Consider the following 17,132-nt stretch of genomic DNA (forward strand, 5'->3'; position numbering starts at 1 on the left):
CACCATGAGCGTTTGCTACAGTCTGCTCTTCTCTTGAGACCTCTTGCCTGACACTGTCCACTCAGTGACAGACTCTTGGAGGCCATCGCTGTTTGGAATCTTAAAGAAGAGGCCTCACAGGCGTGTTGGAGCAGTAAGTCCAGTCCCCCTGGCACAGCCTGTCCTGAGGCCGGTAGTGGACAGTCATTTCCCAGCTCCAGCTTCCAGTCTGATCTTCCCCGACTCTCCAGCACTGTCGCTGGGCTCTGATGTTGAGGGGGCTGAGCCCTTGGTGGCCTGGCTGTTGTTAGCATGTGGTTGCTGCCGCTGCCCGTTTATTGTTATCCCTAGACACAGAAGTACCAACAGACAGCCCGTCCAACCCTGTGTTCCAGACCCACTGTTCCCTGCCCACGTGTGTCGTCCTGACCCTGGCTCTTCTTGCTAATCAGGGGGTACTCCTCCAGTGTCGTTAAGTCTCTGCCTGCTGGTTCGCCAGCTTGAGAATCCCAAAGTGCTTGTTCTGTGGGTCTAGTCTGAGGTACCCTGATCTCTTTCTGTGCTCCCTGATGGAGTTCTGTGTCGTGGACTCGGGCGTCGTCCAGCACAGTCTAGAGTTGCAAGGTTGGGAAGCACACACTCTGAAGGTCATCACAGAGAGCGCAGAGGAGAGGCCGTTTTTCCTAGGGTTAGCCTTGCTCTGTGAGCTTTTAGGTTGCTGGGTCATCTTGAGAGGTGTCTTGCGTTCTCTGCCGTTCTGGGCTCACTGCTCCCGTATAATCATGTTGCCCTCTCCTCTGCCTTCTTCCCCAGTGACCCCAGCCTCAGGTCAGGCCTTCCTTCTATTGGTTATTTGTATCCTAGTGACACTGGGAGCTCATATAACTGGTCACCGTGTTGGCCAGCATCGTGGACCGGGTTCCATCTCTGAAGTTCCTGTGGCTCCCTCCTAACGTTGGAGGTGCATAGCTTTGCATGTGACCCACACATAGGGCTGCACTCCTTGTGTGCGTGGTCAGTCTTGTCCAACCGTTTGTGACCCCATGGACTGCAACTCACCAGGCTCCTCTGTCCATGGGATTCTCCAGGCAAGAGTACAGTAGAGGGTTGCCATTTCCTTCATCCAGATCTTCCTGACCCAGGGATTGAACCCGCGTCTCCTTCACCTCCTGCATTGGCAGGCAGATTCTTTATCACTGAGCCACCTGGGAAGCCCAAGGCTGCACTGAGTCCAGCTCTGTCCTGCTCTCTTCAGATGCAGGTCACCCTGTCCTGACACCGACTGTCCCACAGCGGCTCTGATCACAAGGTGGAGGGGGGCTTTTGGTTTCTATCATGCCACAGTTGAGTTGCAGATGACCTTAGACCTTCTGCCTTATGACCTGGGTGCTTCTGCCTTATATTCCCCTTACCTCTTTCAAAGAACTGCAGTAGAGTATTGTGATCGTTTAATCACCTACTTGTCCACTAGAATGAGCCCAAACCTGAGGGCAGGCTTCTTACTTACCTCTGTGTCCTCAGGGCCTCCTTTAATACCTAGCATGGAATGAACCCTTGCTGCTGCTGCTAAGTTGCTTCAGTCGTGTCTGACTCTGTGCAACCCCATAGACGGCAGCCCACCAGGCTCCCCCGTCCCTAGGATTCTCCAGGCAAGAACACTGGAGTGGGTTGCCATTTCCTTCTCCAGTGCATGCAAGAGAAAAGTGAAAGGGAAGTCGCTCAGTCGTGTCCGACTCCTAGCGACCCCATGGACTGCAGCCTACCAGGCTCCTCCGTCCATGGGATTCTCCAGGCAAGAGTACTGGAGTGGGCTGCCATTGCCTTCTCTGGAATGAACCCTTGATTGTGTTTTTATTACTTCCTTAAATAGTTAATTTCCTGGAGTCAGCATAGAGGAAGGACTCTGGTAAGAGAGGTATAAAACATCTGATATGACAGGATCATGATTTCAAGAGGTCAGAAATGTTTTGGTGTCCCTTGTTGCTCGCATCAAGACGGAGACTAACATTCATAGGGAAAGGGGCTGTTGAGCACTTGAGAGGCCGGCATAATGCAGAACTCGGAATAAACCGGTCATCTGTGTGTACACAGGCTCACATAGGTTTTCCCCAAACACTACTGAGCCTCCGGCCAGCAAGTCTTTGGCTGCACCAAAGACAACAGCCAAAAAAAAAAAAAAAGAAACCTCACAATACAAAACAAGCCCCCTTCAGACCCCCATGAGTTGTCAGCTTAGTGAAGGGGCCGCATGCTATCTTGACTCAACCATGACTCAGATCAGCTGTGCTGAGAGAGAACGTCAATTATGCAGCACTATAAACAGAACTGTGTAGAGTGTGGTGACAGTTCCCTTTATTTTTACCTGTGCCATGAGCTGGACTGCCACACGGAACCACTCGGTAAGGTGTTCTGACTCAGCTTCAAAACACAGATGTGGTCAGTGTGAGCCACCCCACACATCCAATTATCTTAAATGGACAAAGCAGACAGGAAGAAGTTTGAGCCAGCAAATCAAAATAAATAAGGTTAGAATGGTGACCCACTGTGCCCTCAGAGGAGAGTTTCTCAGCTCTTTTCATCCTCCCAGTCTTTTGTAGTGGTCCCTGGACCAGAGGGTGTGGCCACTGGACTGTAGGCAAGGACACTCATTCAAAGGCAGAGGAACCCTGGGGCCCACTCCAGGCTGAGTCAACCTCTGACGGCCACAAGTCCAGAGAAGTCACATTAGAGCTAAGAGTGTGATGGAGCGTGGCTGAGCGCAGACCTTAGCAGGGGCTGTTAACTAACCTGCACCCCCTAAGCACGGTTAGTGGTCCTGGTTCCCTCTCAGCCACTGGTCGGTGCTGCAGTGAGCCCCTCCCACAAGCTGCCAACTGTCAGTGAGTGGTCCTGGTTCCACTGGGGCCCACTGCGGTACCTTCTGTTAGCCAGGACCAGGACTTCGGAGGATGAAAGTTGTGTCTTGGGACCTTGCCTTTTCTTGTCAGAACAGAGAATAGCATTCGTTTGGTAGATTTACAGGAGCATCGTTACTGACTGTGACCTGACACCAAGAAGCTTGCAACAACTGACTGTGCTCCTCCCTCACCTTACCTAGAAAGGGGCTTTGCTGAAAACTTGGGGTTGTTAAGGCGTGAGCCACCCATCTTCTTGCATTGCCCTCAATAAACCTCTCTCTGCTCCAAACTCTTACAGTTTTGGTATTGCCTGGCCTCTCTGTGCATTAGGAACACAGACTTGCATTTGGTAACAAGGACAGTTGGTAAGTGAGGGGTCCACTTAAGATGGCCATGGAGGAGCGTGTGTCTGTAGTGCTCAGCAAGGTGCTGGGCACGGCGTAAGCACAGTGACGTGCGAGTGGCTGTCGTCCTCACTGGGAGTACGATAAACCTGTCAGAAGAGATGAGATGGCTGTACCGTGATACCATAGGAAAGCACAGTGACACGCAGACGGCACTTCTCCCCAGGCTGACCTGTGGTTTCGGTGCCATTCAAAGTAAAATCTCAGCAGGGTTTTTGCTAGACATTTGCAAACTGTTTTTCTAATTAATATTGGGAACTAGGTTTTCTGTTACTCACTGGTTCCCTTAAGGCTTTGTATGGATCCTTTTTGACTCCTCAGCTTTTAAAACCCTTCCCATGTGCAAGGGGCTTTCCTGGTGGCTCAGTCAGTAAAGAATCTGCCTGCAATGTAGGAGATTGTCTGCAGTGCAGGAAACCTGGGTTCGATCCCTGGGTCAGGAAGATCCCCTGGAGTAGGAAATGGCAACCCACTCCAGTGTTCTTGCCTGGAGAATCCCATGGACAGAGGAGCCTGGTGGGCTACAGTCCATGGGGTCGCAAGAGTTGGACACAACGTAGTGACTAAACCACCACCACGTGCAGAATTCACTGTGTCTTCAACCTCTCTGGACATTCCTGCCATCTTCTTGATCTAGGTGAAGTATGGCTCACTTTTAAGGACAAACCTTTCCCAGAAAGTCCTCCAAGTGGGCTGTTTTCTCCTATATCCTGTGTATTGCTTAGCTTGAGAGTGTGTAGGTGTGAAGGAAACTGTCATTGCTGCTTTCAGAACTTTTTCTTCCATGATCCCTGCAACTTTCCATATCATGCCATCAGAGTATATATAGCTCCTAGATAATCTCTTTTACTGTTAAAAGTTCAGGTGGTCACTCTGTCATTCCTTGAAGAATCTAACTTTGGTTCACTGTTAACTCTGCGTTACTTCTCCCGTCTCAAGTCTTGGTTATTTTAGTGTTGACCTAGATGATCCTTTCATTACCCTGACCTTTTATTTCTTGACTTTGAACACCTTTCCCCTCCCTCGCTTCCCCTCATCTAACCACACATTGCCGTGTGCTACCTAGGCCTTGTGATTAACCATGGCTGCATGCCCTCCGAAGTCTTGATTCCAAGAGTCCCACTCTGACTGCCTGTTCTGTCTTGTCTCTCTCTGGGTCCCCTATTCCATCAAGTCTTCAGCTTCCTGCTGGACACGCAGTCTGTTAATCCTGCTCCTTCCTATTCTCTGTCCCTTTTGTTCCTTATATTCATGTATCCCTTCTTAAATCCAGCTTAGACCTATGGATCAGTAATAAAGCATTTCCCTGTATACATTCTCAGTTCCCTTGCCTCTTCTCCTTTGTTACACTTTGCTGGTAAAACTCTAGCTCTAGTTACATCCAACTTGCTGCTGCTTTTCTCCACTTGCACCCAAATAACTGAACAAGGTTGAAGAAAAACTTAACAACATACAGATTGGTCTTTCTGTAAATCGACGATCACTGACCTTGTGTAGGGATTTAATGCTACCTGACAGTCCTACCATTGCCCCGGTCCGTTTGATTCTTCTGCTTTCCTGGTCGGCTGTCTTATGCCTTTTGCTCTCCCTCAGTCTCCACTGGTTCTCCCTCATCCTCAGCTTCCTACGTTTCCAGGAATTCCCGCTTCAATCTCCACCCTGCTGCCTCTGTCTGTGCCCATAATTCGCCTTCCCTCGGGTATTGTGGGTGAACTGCCCTTCTCCAAATGCCAGCCCTCCCTCAGGTCTGCACTATATTCCTCTCCCTTTTGCATACGTTGCTCCAGCAGTTCTCTTCCCTCCCCCCCCTTTCTTAAATCATCCGTTTTACCCTTTCTATTGGATTATTCTCATCAGTTGATAAATCTGCTATAATTTTTCCCATCCTAAGAAGAATCTCTCCCCCATTTCCCTCATTTTTTTCTCCCATTTATATAAACTTCTCTGAAGGTTTTTTATATTCATCTACTACAGTTTCCCCTTTCTGTTGAACCCATTCCATATTGCCAAGCCCTTGGTCTTCATCTAAAATCCTCATCTTCTCTGCTGGTTGACATCGCTCATCCCTTCTTTCTCCCTGGGACACCGTCTTCATTTGGCTCCTAGAACCCCACCCCTTCTGACTCTTCTCTCTTATTGGCTGTTCTCTCTGAGGTCCAGCGCTCAGTCCCTCAGGATTCTCCCCACCTACCTGTGCTGTCATGACGATTGCCTTCAGTCTTGGGGTTTTGTTAGAGTTGGTGATAGCTCTAACACTTTCTTTAGCTGGACTTTTCTCCTGATGTTCAGACTTGTATGTTCATCTGCCTACTCCACATTTCTGCTTGTATTTCTAATAGGCATCTCAGATGTAGCAAACCTCAAACTGAACTCCTGATATTCCCCCTCCCCCAGTATCTTTACAGCAGTCTTCTCCAGTTCAGTAAACAGCAGATACATCGGTCCATTTATTGCTCAGGCCAGAGTTGGGTCAGAGTTTGGCACCATCCTCGACTTTGCTTTCTCAGATACCCCTCATAATAATTTCTCATCTAATCTCATTGACTCCATCTTCAGAATATATTGAGAGTCTGGTCTCTGCTTATTATGTCTGCCGCTGTCCCCTCCTCTCTGAACCACCCCCTGGAAGAGTGTCCTAACTGATCTCCATGTATCTTTTCTTTTCTTTTGCTGTGATCAGTTCTTTACAGAATAGCAGAGGGATCCTTTAAAAGTGAAAGCAGGTGACATCACTCCTCTGATCAGAACCCTCCCTGGCTTCTCATCAGGCGGGTGGTCCTTTCAGTGGCCTGCAGAGCCTGTGTCTAACATATATTCCTAAATCCAAATGGAGTTACTTTTTACTTAAGGCTCCAATTCTGTTTTTTTCCCCATATAACTAATAGTTGTTCCAGCACCTCTTCTAGAACAGTCTGGCCTTCTCCCTGGGACCTCTACTGCCAGCTCTGCCATCCGCCAGGTTTCTCTGTGTGCACAGTTCTTTCCTGGACACGCTGTCTACTTCTGTGCATCCGACCTTCTCTTTGCTTGCTTTCCTTGGTATAATGCACTTGAGATTCTGTGTTCTGATGAGAGATGCATTTTGAGTATGGTAAGGACATTGGAGTAGAAGGAGACAGGAGTTTTTGGGGGGATGAGGAGAGGACATTTATTTGAAACCCTTCAGAGCTGGGGTCGCCAAATTTCGATCTGTGGGCCAAAACTGACCCACCACCTGGTTTTTTTTTCTGTTAATAGTTTTTGAGTTAAGACTGATTTTTACATTTTTAATGGTAGGGAAAATAAATGAATAGAATTCCATGATACATGAAGATGATGTGAGCTTTAAATCCCAGCATCATTAGAACACAGCTGTGTTTGTTCGTTTGGCTCTGTCTCTGACTGCCCTAACCCTGCAGCAGCGGAGCAGTTGGGACAGAGTTATCAGGTCCTCACAGCCTAAAATATTTACTCTTTGGCCCTTTTCAGAAAAAGTTTGCCAGCCCTGCAACTCGGTCTCAGCAACAGCTTGAGAGTCCTCGTTGTGACAGAAGAGGGGAAGACAGTGTACAAAGGAGAGTTTTGAGGTCTGCAAAAATGAGTTTCAGACTTTCGTGCAGACTTTCTGATAGGAGCTAGAGATGTTTTTATTTTCTCTTTTGGTTCTTCCTAACGCAGTCAGATCAGTTAAGAGGTTTATGGTTTTAAATAACAACCAGTGGTTGTTATTTTAATCTCTGAACTTGTGTGTGTTCTAATAGTTTTCGTCAGTGACAGTGGTTAAACTACTCTAAAGCACGTGTGCCAATTTTTAATTAAATCTCAGGTATTAGAATAAATCTTTTAACAAGGATGAAATTCTTAGTTGTAGTGTTACAGTGACAAGCAGTTAGTTTCCTTTTCAGTAGGAGGTCCCACCTGATGAATTAACTGTAAGATATGTGTACAGATAGTATGTTAGGCCCCTCTAACCTGCTACACATAATCACCGGTAGTTTTCTTTAATTTTACTCAAACGGGACTTGCCAAGATTAAACCTACAGATCTGTTCAAACTTGAAGGAAATGAAATTCTACCGTTTGTATAATTCAGAGGCTGTTTTTGTTCTGTAATGTAACATTTCATTTCTAAGTTGTCTTCAGGGTATGCATTCCTATCTAAAAGGAATGTCTAACGGTTGGATTTTAATTGTCCTTCTAAGCACTTTAGGCTTTCTGTGAATGAAGTAGCTAAGCTTTTTAAAATCTTTGCGAATATTTTGTGTTAGTTTGGTTGAAGCAGAAATGACAGCAATTTTTATTATAAATAACATTTGTAACATACGAACGATTGGCTGATCTTCACAAGTTATTTCACAGTCGTTAATCATTACACATACTGAGCTGTGCTGTCTTGACAGTGAATGTGGAATTTGCAGACTAGTACATTAGGACCGCTTTGTATCTGTGCTGCCAGATAGCCTCCATTCAAGGCCATGGAGAAGGTAGAGAGAGTCAAATGCTTTCCTCCTAATTACTGTTAATGGAGAGCTTTCTTTGTCCTCATTTGATGAAAGTTGTGTATTAGTGCATTAAAATGTGGTGAGTAAGATCTGTAGCTATTTATTATATGTCTCTGGAGGAAAAGGGTTTTTTCCCCCTCTTTCACCCTTTATAGAGGGATGCAGACATCTAAGAAATAGTCTCTGCTTTCAGGAAATGTAAAATGTAGTTAATAGGGTTACAACGCCTCTCCTTTCCCTCCCCCTTTAAGCTTACCCACTGTATTATTTAGTAGGGAAGAAGAAATTAGATGTTTCTTAAATACCAATTATAAGATGTCTACACCTTAAAATATGACCCTTTTTTTTCAAATTTTTGGGCCCAGGGGTGTGGATTTCTTAATGGATGAGTCGAGCTGCTTCCTGGGTGTTTACCTGGTTCTGGTTGCTGCTGCAAAGTCCACCCATAGCACTGCTCCCTCAGGCCTGGGGCCTGACTGCAGGCCCAGAGCACATGCTCAGTAATACTGTGTTTGGGCTCCACCGCGAGTCTGTGAAGCAGTGAGATGCCGCTCTGGAGAGGTGAATAGTCTTGTCTCTCTTTTAAATTTGAACAAATGCAAATTAGTGAGTGCAGGTCTGGGCCCTAGAGGTACAGAAAAAATAAGGTCTTCTCTTTTTCTGGGATCTGTAGTCCAGCTCGGGTGGTGGACTGGATCAGTGAATGTAATCCGATGTGCAGAAGTGTTACTCCATGCTGTGGGCTGAATTCCAGGGAAGTGTACAGTACTCTGAGGAGTTCTACCAGGAGCCCCCGGGTTCTTTCTTCCAGGCAGAGGCTGGGGTGGGGGTGGCATGAGGAGGGATTCTGGTGGAGGGTGCACGTGTGAATAAACCCAGAGGAGGGGCAGTGTCTTCTGCTCTCAGGAATCCATGTGATCACAATCCCCATTGATTTTCTCTTTGTATCAAAAACGTAAACTACTGTATGTGGAATAGATGCTGCCAGGATTACTCTTGAGGAGCTGTCAATAGTTATTTGTGTGTCAGGAGTCTTTTGATAGACTTTAGTTCAGTTAAACATTTTTCTTTGGCTGAAAGTGTAATAGAGGCATGGTGTATTAGAGGCATGTGTATGACATACAAAAGATGTGTAGCATTGGAAATTGTTTATTCGGGATAGTTCCTGAACTTGCTGATTGTGCTATGCTTGGACTGTCAGTTACCCAGGTTTCCTAAGAACAGTGCTTTTATTTAGTGTAGTCTGTTATTTGTTGTTGCTCAGTTGCTGAGTCGTGTCCGACTCTGTGGCCCCATGGACTGCAGCGTGCCAGGCTTCCCTGTTTTTCACTATCTCTCAGAGTTTGCTCAAACTCATATCCATTGAGTCAATGATGCCATCCAACCATCTCATCCTCTGTCTCCCCCTTCTCCTGCCCTCAATCTTTGCCAGCATCAGGGTCTTTTTTTCCAGTGAGTTGGCTCTTCACATCAGGTGGCCAAAGTACTGGAGCTTCAGCATCAGTCCTTCCAATGAATGTTCAGCTTGATTTCCTTTAGGGTGGACTGGTTTGATCTCCTTGCATTATAGTTCGATTTCAAAGCTTTTGTTGTGCTCGATAACAGTTCTGAGTAAAATAGATGTGAGAAGGAGTGACACCAGAGAAGACCATTCACAGTAGGGAGGTGGTACCTATGTGAGAGGCGGCTTGTGAAGGACTGGCTGAAAGAAACCACACTGCCTTCTTTATCTCAGGTGTAGACACACGCTTCTTAGTCATCACAGTAGGAAAAAAGAGGCTTTATTGTAGCAGATTATTCAAGTTGTAGAGCTCTACTTTTATTTGACTGGAAGATTAAGTAATAAATGTCTTCAAAACTTTATGCAGATGGAGCAGATAGAAGTAATTAGGCTTATTCTTTGTTGTAGAAATCTTGATCACTCTTGGCATTCTTCAGAATGCTTTAAACCCTTGGGTATTTTCTTTGTGTATTAATAGGGATTGCTCTATATTTAGTACTGTTGGAGCCCAGAACATGCCTCTCCAAATAAGCCTCAGTGGCATGTTGAGTTTTTTGAATTAAAGTTACTTAAGAAAGAGCTGATGCAGGAGGGACCCTCTCACCCTCCTGTCTGTGTCTGAAAGCAGGCAGTAAATCTCCATGTGAGAGGAACCCTCCCTGACTCTGGAGGCAGAAGGCCATTATCCCCAGAGACGGATTCAGGGCCCAGAAGCCTGTATGAACGAACCTGGTATGTTCTTGAATTTACTACCCAAGTGCAGACTCTGGTTAGGTTCTTTGCTAACTAAGCACCCAAGCCTGTTTCTTTGTTCTGTCAATTCCTCACAAATGTATCGTTTGCTTGTCTAAATAAAGTATAAAAGCTGCCTACTCTGGCCCACTTTCTTGGTCCCATTTCTAGGAGACCTCCATGCACACAAATTAAAACTTCTGTTTCTCTTGTTACTCTGTCGATTTATCGTTAGTCCAGCCTCCAGAAGTCAGGATGGGGAGAATGGGAAATTTCCTCCCCCGCCGCCCCGCCAGCAGTGCTCCTTAGAGCCGTCTGGATGGAGTTGGTGAATGTTTATGGTCTATTGTCTCTGCAAGTGGCCTCTACACTTCATTGTTTTATATGGTTTCTGAGGCTGGGCTAACGCTACAGCTCTGAACTTTGACCTTTCTAGTTGTTTACTCAGTCACTGAGACCCTGAGTCAAAGCTTCAGGACCCTTGTTTAGAGAGGGCTGATGGGGGGGGGGCAAGTTATTTCATGGGTGATTTCCCAAGTTTAATTGATTAATTTATACTCTTATCTCTTTCTGAAACAAAATTTGAAGTGCTTTAAAAAAAAATCCTTTGTAGGTCATGGGAAATAGCCAACTCACACCCCATGAAAGTTCTCCTTGGTTTGGGGCACAGATGAAGAAGTGGGAACCGTGCTTTCTTTTTTTTTTTTTCCCACAAAGTGTTTTTTACATTATTGAAATAGGTGCCAAGATTTAGAAATCAGATTTAACATGAAAATCTAGCTCGTCTTTTAAAACAGGTGGGTGTGTCCCCTTTCCCCAAGCCTGTACCAGCCATAGTCTGGAGCAGAAATGATAGGCCTTAGGCTTCTTGCTTTCCACAGCCCACGCTTGACCCAGCTTGCCACTCAGGGTACTTACTCCACGACTTCAGACATTGAGTAACTCGAAAGAGATTTGCTAAACTTGAACTATAATTTTTGTATATAAATTTTGTGTAACTTCAGTCTAACAGTATATAAATTGGGGGAAAATGTAATTCTATTGATATCTGTAATAAAATCAAGTTACCAAGCAAAAATAAATAAATACAGCTAGATAAAATAAAAGATAAGGGAGGAAGCTGGAGGGGATGGAAAAGCCAGATAGGAAAAATATGGTTAGCACTCAGAAGTCACGCTGAGGGGTTCATAGTGTTAAAAGTGGATGGTGGCTTTGACTCTGTGCTTCTTAAAGGCAAAGACAGGGAAAAAGACATGATGAATAATGTGATTTATTCTGTGCATCCTTAAGGTGAAAAGACGACACTTGGAGTACAAGTATTGATGGTCCTGAAGCTCCCAGAGAGGGTGTCTCAGTGGCTTGGGGCACTTCAGTGGCGGTGGTTCTGTGGAAATGCACTTCGCCCCCCCACCCCCCTCCGTGGTCTGGCTTCATCCAGGGGTGAAGTGTTCCCTTCAGTCCACAGTGAGAGCACAGAGAGAAACCCCATGTGGTCAGAACTGACCTGACAGCCGTCTGTCTTCTACCGTTAAAGCGGATTCTTGTTTCTCTAGGGGATTCGCGGAATGAGGAAATTGGCTGGCATTTAGGTGCCGTGTTGCACACAGAAATTCTTCTCTTCATAACTCGGAGATGATAGCCAGTGCGGGCAGCGCTCCTGGTGTGAGAAATGTGTCGGACCCGAGGTGCAGGCTGCGGGGGTGAGAACTGCACAGGGTCCTCGCCTCCCCCAGGCACACTCTCCCGGGAAGGGCCCTCGCCCTGGCTCTCTCTCAACTCTGTCTCTCTCTGGGTCTCCCTCTGCTTCTGTCTCCTTCCCTCCTTCCCACTCCCCAAGCCCCTGTCTCTGTGGTTGCACGTGTATTAGCTCAGAGACCTGCTACTGGCTTGCTGTATCTGAGAATGGATAGTGTCTTGCCCCCCAGGCAATCCTTCATGAGTTTTCTTTCTCATAACTTTAGGTATAGATACTAGGTGACAGAGGACGTCGTTATACTCTGTCCAGAACAGGAGATGCAGAGCTTCTGTTTTGAGAATGAATCTGTAACCCTCATGGTCAACAAAAGAGTCCGAAATGCAGTACTTGGGTGCGATCTCAAAAACCTACAGAACTGACCATAAACAGTCACTGTAAATGGGGTTTGGGTTGTCGTGGGGAGTGGAAGTCAAACAGTTTCAGTTGGGATTGAGGCTCCGAGGGTGGTGAGCTTAGTGATGAGGGAAAGTTACGCAGACTCCTCTCTCTGCCACAGTTATCTTATCTTTAAAATGGTGAGGACAGTGCTGGCTTCATGAGGTTAATGCAAAGCTTCAATGAGATGATACAGGGAACAGTTGGTGAATCGCTCAGTCTGTGTAGCTCTTTTGTGTCATAAATCAAGGAGCTGAAACAGATAGGCCTAACCTACCTCCCCACAAAATTAAGTTATCAATACAGGCAGTGTTCTGAAAAGGATGTTTGGAAATTAGTCTTTTTTTTTTTTTAACTGACGTGCAACAATTTTATCATTTTTCAGAGAAACAGCGCCCAGGACTATCTTCCAGAGGGTCCTGGATATCTTAAAGAAATCTTCTCACGCCGTTGAGCTGGCCTGCAGAGACCCATCCCCAGTGGAGCATCTGGCTTCCAGTCTGCAGCTGATAACAGAGTGCTTCCGGTGTCTCCGGAATGCCTGTATTGAGTGTTCTGTGAACCAGAATTCAATCAGGTACTGTTCTTTCTAGTTACATACATGCCTTTGATTATATGGGCTTCCCAGCTGGCACCAGTGGTAAAGAGCCCGCCTGCCAATGCAGGAGATGCAAGAGATGCAAGAGACGTGGGTTCAATCCCTGGGTCAGAAAGGTCCCCTGGAGGAGGGACTGGCAACCTCCCCCCCACCCCCAATATTCTTGCCTGGAGAATCCCACGGACAGAGGAGCCTGGTGGGCTACAGTCCATGGGATTACAAAGAGTCAGACACTACTGAAGCTACCTAGCACGCATGCATGCTTTGATTGTATTTCTGTGTGTCTGTGCTGGTTCTGCCGTTTTGGCTTAGCCAGTAGAAATGATTTTGGCATCACAGCTGCCTGTTTTCATTCAGACTCTCTCTCCACGTCTCGGGGACAAGTGCTCTGCAGGACTTGCTGTGGGAGACTCTTAGATGAGTATGTAAAGGGACGGCATGTTTAACATTAAGGTTGCTTCCATTTCTTACTTGTATTTATAAGTTTAGAGGTATTTGGTTTTCTACGTAAAAGTTATTTGAACTTATCTTTGATCCTCTGGTTCTGCCTGCCTAAAGGCGTCTGCAGTTCTAGACTTCACTTATTGGTTGTAAATATTTTAATTAGTTTCGGTGTTTTAATTAGTTGCTCTTGTTTTTACTTTGAACGGGGAGCACATTGTGAATTTCCCAGCTTTCCTTAAGATCCTGTAAACTTGACAGCTTTACTTCCACCTAACTTACAATGTACAACTAAAATTTAATTACAGAGATGAGCGAGAGAATTGCCCTGCACTGTTGTTCTTTTACACGTTACACTCTCCTCCTAGAACTGAGCACCTTTCCTCTTTGGTTTTATGGAATCTACTTTTTATTGAAAGTTTTTGCTTGAGGTGAAGTCAGAAGCCATAGAGCATGCTCACCTTTATTTCCTGGACTTGAGTGTAAACAGAGCCCAGGGGCCTCGCTGTCAGCTGCCAGGATGAGTGAAGTCGAGCTGGTGCAGAAGACAGTGGAGGGATTCCCTGCACTGTCTGGACCGTCTTACACCTGAGGCTTGGGTATGATTGACGAGATTCTTTAGATCAAAGGAGAGGGCAGGGGAAAAGCGAGGGTTTAACTTCGGCACAAAATTGAGCCTGGCATCCTATGCAGATAAATGGATAGACACAGTAATAATCTTGGTGATAATAGTTAACATTGAGAAAGTGTAACTAGTGACATGCTAGATGCAGCAGGCCAGAGCTGAGTTTATTTTGTCACTTTCCAGGCAGGGAGGCCTCTAGTGTGACAGGAGAGGGAAGGAGAGCCCTGAAAGGAAATTCTAACCATTTGGGGCATCAGCTCCTGGAAGAACCATTCCTCTAGTCAGGAATACAAGAGAGATTCCGGTGAACCTCAACTAAAGCTGACGTTGCCAAGCCTCTCAAGGTTCAGACCTGAAGCAGAATATATTTTTCTGATATTTTAAGTTATTAAAGAATTAATTAAAAAGTAGGATGCTGTTAGGGCCTAGGTCTTTTTATATCCTTTGTCTGAAAATTGCACATTGTATGGACTGGAATTATTTTTTGCCAAGGCTGTATGGAACATGGGATTTAATACAGCAGAGCAAACAGTCTGAGTCATATGAACTTTCAGGAAGTGCTCAGAGAAGACTGTTAAAAGCAGTTTGCCCTGCCTGTAAATGTGACCCTGTTGCTGGCGTTGCTGTGCTTTTACTGCAGAGAGCCAGATGGACAGTTCAGGTTCTGTGGCCTCTGTCAGATTGGCTCGGTTCTCCCATTGTAGTCTGAGAGCAGCCATACGTAGTACGTGAACAAATGCACATGCTGTGTTCCAGTAAAACCTCACGTGTGAGCATGGAAATTTGAGTTTCATAGAATTCGCATGTCATGAAGTTGCATTTATCTCCTCCCCTGAAATCTGGCCAGTAGAAGTAGGCAGTGCGCCCAGTCGCCTAACAACTATTTATATGTGTAAAGGAAAGGGCAGAAAGAGGGGGAACAGCTTCTTCTCTTCCGAGGCAGCCTGTGAGCCACGTTTCCCTCCAGTCCTGTATTTGAATAAAGAGGAAAGGGGCAGTGCTGTCTGCCCACCTGGGCTTGGGCAGGGGCGAGACGGTCCTAGCCGTTGCACACTCACCCTGACCCTCGTCTTTAGCAGTGAATGTCTTGGCTTAATTCTGATTCTTGTTGAGAAGAAGTGAAGAATGTAGGGAGCTATATGAGTTTCTTTTGCTGTTGTAACAAATTACTGCAAATATAGTAACTTAAACCAACAGAAATTTATTATCTGACAGTTCTAGAGTTCAGAAGGCCAAAATCCATTTTTCTTACCTAAAGTTAAAGTGTCAGCAGAGCTGGTTCCTTCTGAGTCTCTAGCAGATAATCCATTCTTGTGCTTATCTGTTAATAACTTCTAGTGTCCGCCTGCTTTCCTTACTTCATGGCTCCCTCTTCCCATCTTCAAAGCAAGACTGTAACATCTTCCAGTCTTCCCGACTGACCATCTGGTGTCCATCTGATAAGGACCATTATAGTTACATGAGGCCCACCTAGGTAATTCAAGATAATCTTCCCATCTTCAAATTGTTAATTTAATCACACCTAGAAAGGTCTCTTGTATTTTCTGACCAGTTCTTATTCTCCAAAACCAGCCGGGAGTCCAACAATTCAAATCCATTCTGACCCTAACTACCTCACATTTGTGGTGTCAGATCCCATAACTTCGTGACTCAATCTCACAGGACTGTCCCACTTGATGCCAGGTGCAAATGGGGTCCCCAGGCTACATTTCTGCCCAGCCGACTACAAACTCAGGGTTTCCCAGGGTACCCCTCAGGTTTTATAATTCAGTAGAATGACTCAGGGAACTCAGGGAAGCACTTTACATTCTGTTACAAGTGTCCTGTAAGGGGACAGTCACATGGAAGGGATACTCAGGATGGGACAGGGCCCAGAACTTCTAGGCCTTTTCTAGGCCTGCCCCCTCCTGGACACTTCAGTGTGTTCATCAGCCCATTTGAAAGCTTTCCAAACTCATTGTTAGGATTCTTCATGAAAGTTCTGTCACATAGGCACGACTGATTGGATCATTGGCCAGTGGTGATTGAACTCAGTCTCTAGCTGTCTTCCCTTCCTCTGAAATGGGAGGTTGGGGTTGAAAGTTTCAGCTATCTGATCTGATCTTACGGTTGGTTCCTGTGGCAGCAGCCCCCCCCTGAAGCTGTCTGCAGGCCCAGTGATAGTCACCTAATTTATTAGCATAAACTGAGGATGGTTGAAGGGAACTTGTTAGGAATAACAATGATAATCACCAGTTTATTAGCATAAACTGAGGGGGGTTGAAGGGGCTTGTTAGGATTAATGAGAGCCCTTCCTTTCACACAGGGGCTTCAAGGATATCAGGAGCTCTGTGCCAGGAACCTGGGGACAAAGATTAAATATATATTTATTATATCACATCTCTTTTGCCATGTGAGGTAACACTCACAGTTTCAAGTTTAGTATGTGGACATTTTTCAGTGACTATTATTTCACCTAGCACAGTCTACCCTTTGGCCCCTAAAGATTCGTGTCCATACTATGTGCAAAATACATTCATCTCATCCTGAGATCCCTCAAATTCTTGACCCATTACAGCACCAGCTCAAGTCCAAAATCTTATCTAAGTCTCATTAGCTAAAACGTCCCAAATCTTACTGTCTAAATTACATATGGTTGAGATTCTGGGTATGATTCACTCCGAGGCAGAATTCCTTTTTATCTTTGGGCTCATGGAACTGGACAGCAGGTTGTCTGCTCCCAAAATACAATGGAGGGACAGGCATAGGGTAACAGTTTTAGACATTATCCTCTAAAAAAGGAGAAAATTGAAGGAAAAGAGGAGTCATTGGTCCCTAGCAATTTCAAAATCCACTTGGGCAAACTCAGGTTTTTAGGCTTGGGAATAATCCTCTGTGGCTTGAGGCTCTGCCCTTGCTCAGAGTCACCCTTCCTTTTTCCTGAAGGGTAAGGGTAACACATGTTTTCACCTGAATAGTTTTACCAGCCTGTTTCCTGCTCATAGGCTTTTGGGAGTTTAACAGCCTTCTTTCATTCTTTCTCTGTGCATTTCATCCACGTTGGCAGAGTTTCTACTGGTATAACATTCTTAAGAACCTTGTGGGTCTCACGTGTATGTCATGGGGATTTATGCACCAATGGGCAGTACAGGATGTGCTGTTGAGCTTGCTCAGATAACCCATCTCTGGTCCTGATTTCTGCCGAGATGACCGAGGGGAATGAGGAACATGCCTGATCTCCTTAAAGAGCTCTCTGGGTGACTGAACACTCACCTTTGAGTTCTTGCAAGTCATTAGCAAAAGGTTGTCCAGCCACGCCCTCAGCTTTCTCTCCAGAGCACACTTTCCTAGCAGTGAATATTCTA

At 45.7% G+C, this 17,132-nt stretch overlaps 1 protein-coding gene across 5 annotated transcripts in view; it reads left to right on the plus strand.

Annotated features, from left to right (window-relative positions):
• ATXN10 (ataxin 10) overlaps nt 1-17,132 on the plus strand; it is a 149,138-nt gene that overhangs the window by 15,383 nt on the left and 116,623 nt on the right. For 4 of the 5 annotated variants that reach the window (XR_014083351.1, XM_081594942.1, XM_081594943.1 and 1 more), the window contains exon 2: nt 12,510-12,701. The exons of the other annotated variant lie outside the window; for it this stretch is intronic. Coding sequence is in view for 3 of the 4 variants with exons in the window: in XM_081594942.1 (XP_081451068.1) it covers nt 12,510-12,701 (192 nt within the window). In the remaining variant the exon portion in view is untranslated. The remainder of the gene's footprint in view (nt 1-12,509; nt 12,702-17,132) is intronic. 5 annotated transcript variants of the gene reach the window in all.

This window comes from Giraffa tippelskirchi, chromosome 4 (assembly GCF_054371585.1).
Source record: "Giraffa tippelskirchi isolate mGirTip1 chromosome 4, T2T-mGirTip1v1.2.pri, whole genome shotgun sequence".
NCBI classification, from domain to species: Eukaryota; Metazoa; Chordata; class Mammalia; order Artiodactyla; family Giraffidae; genus Giraffa; species Giraffa tippelskirchi.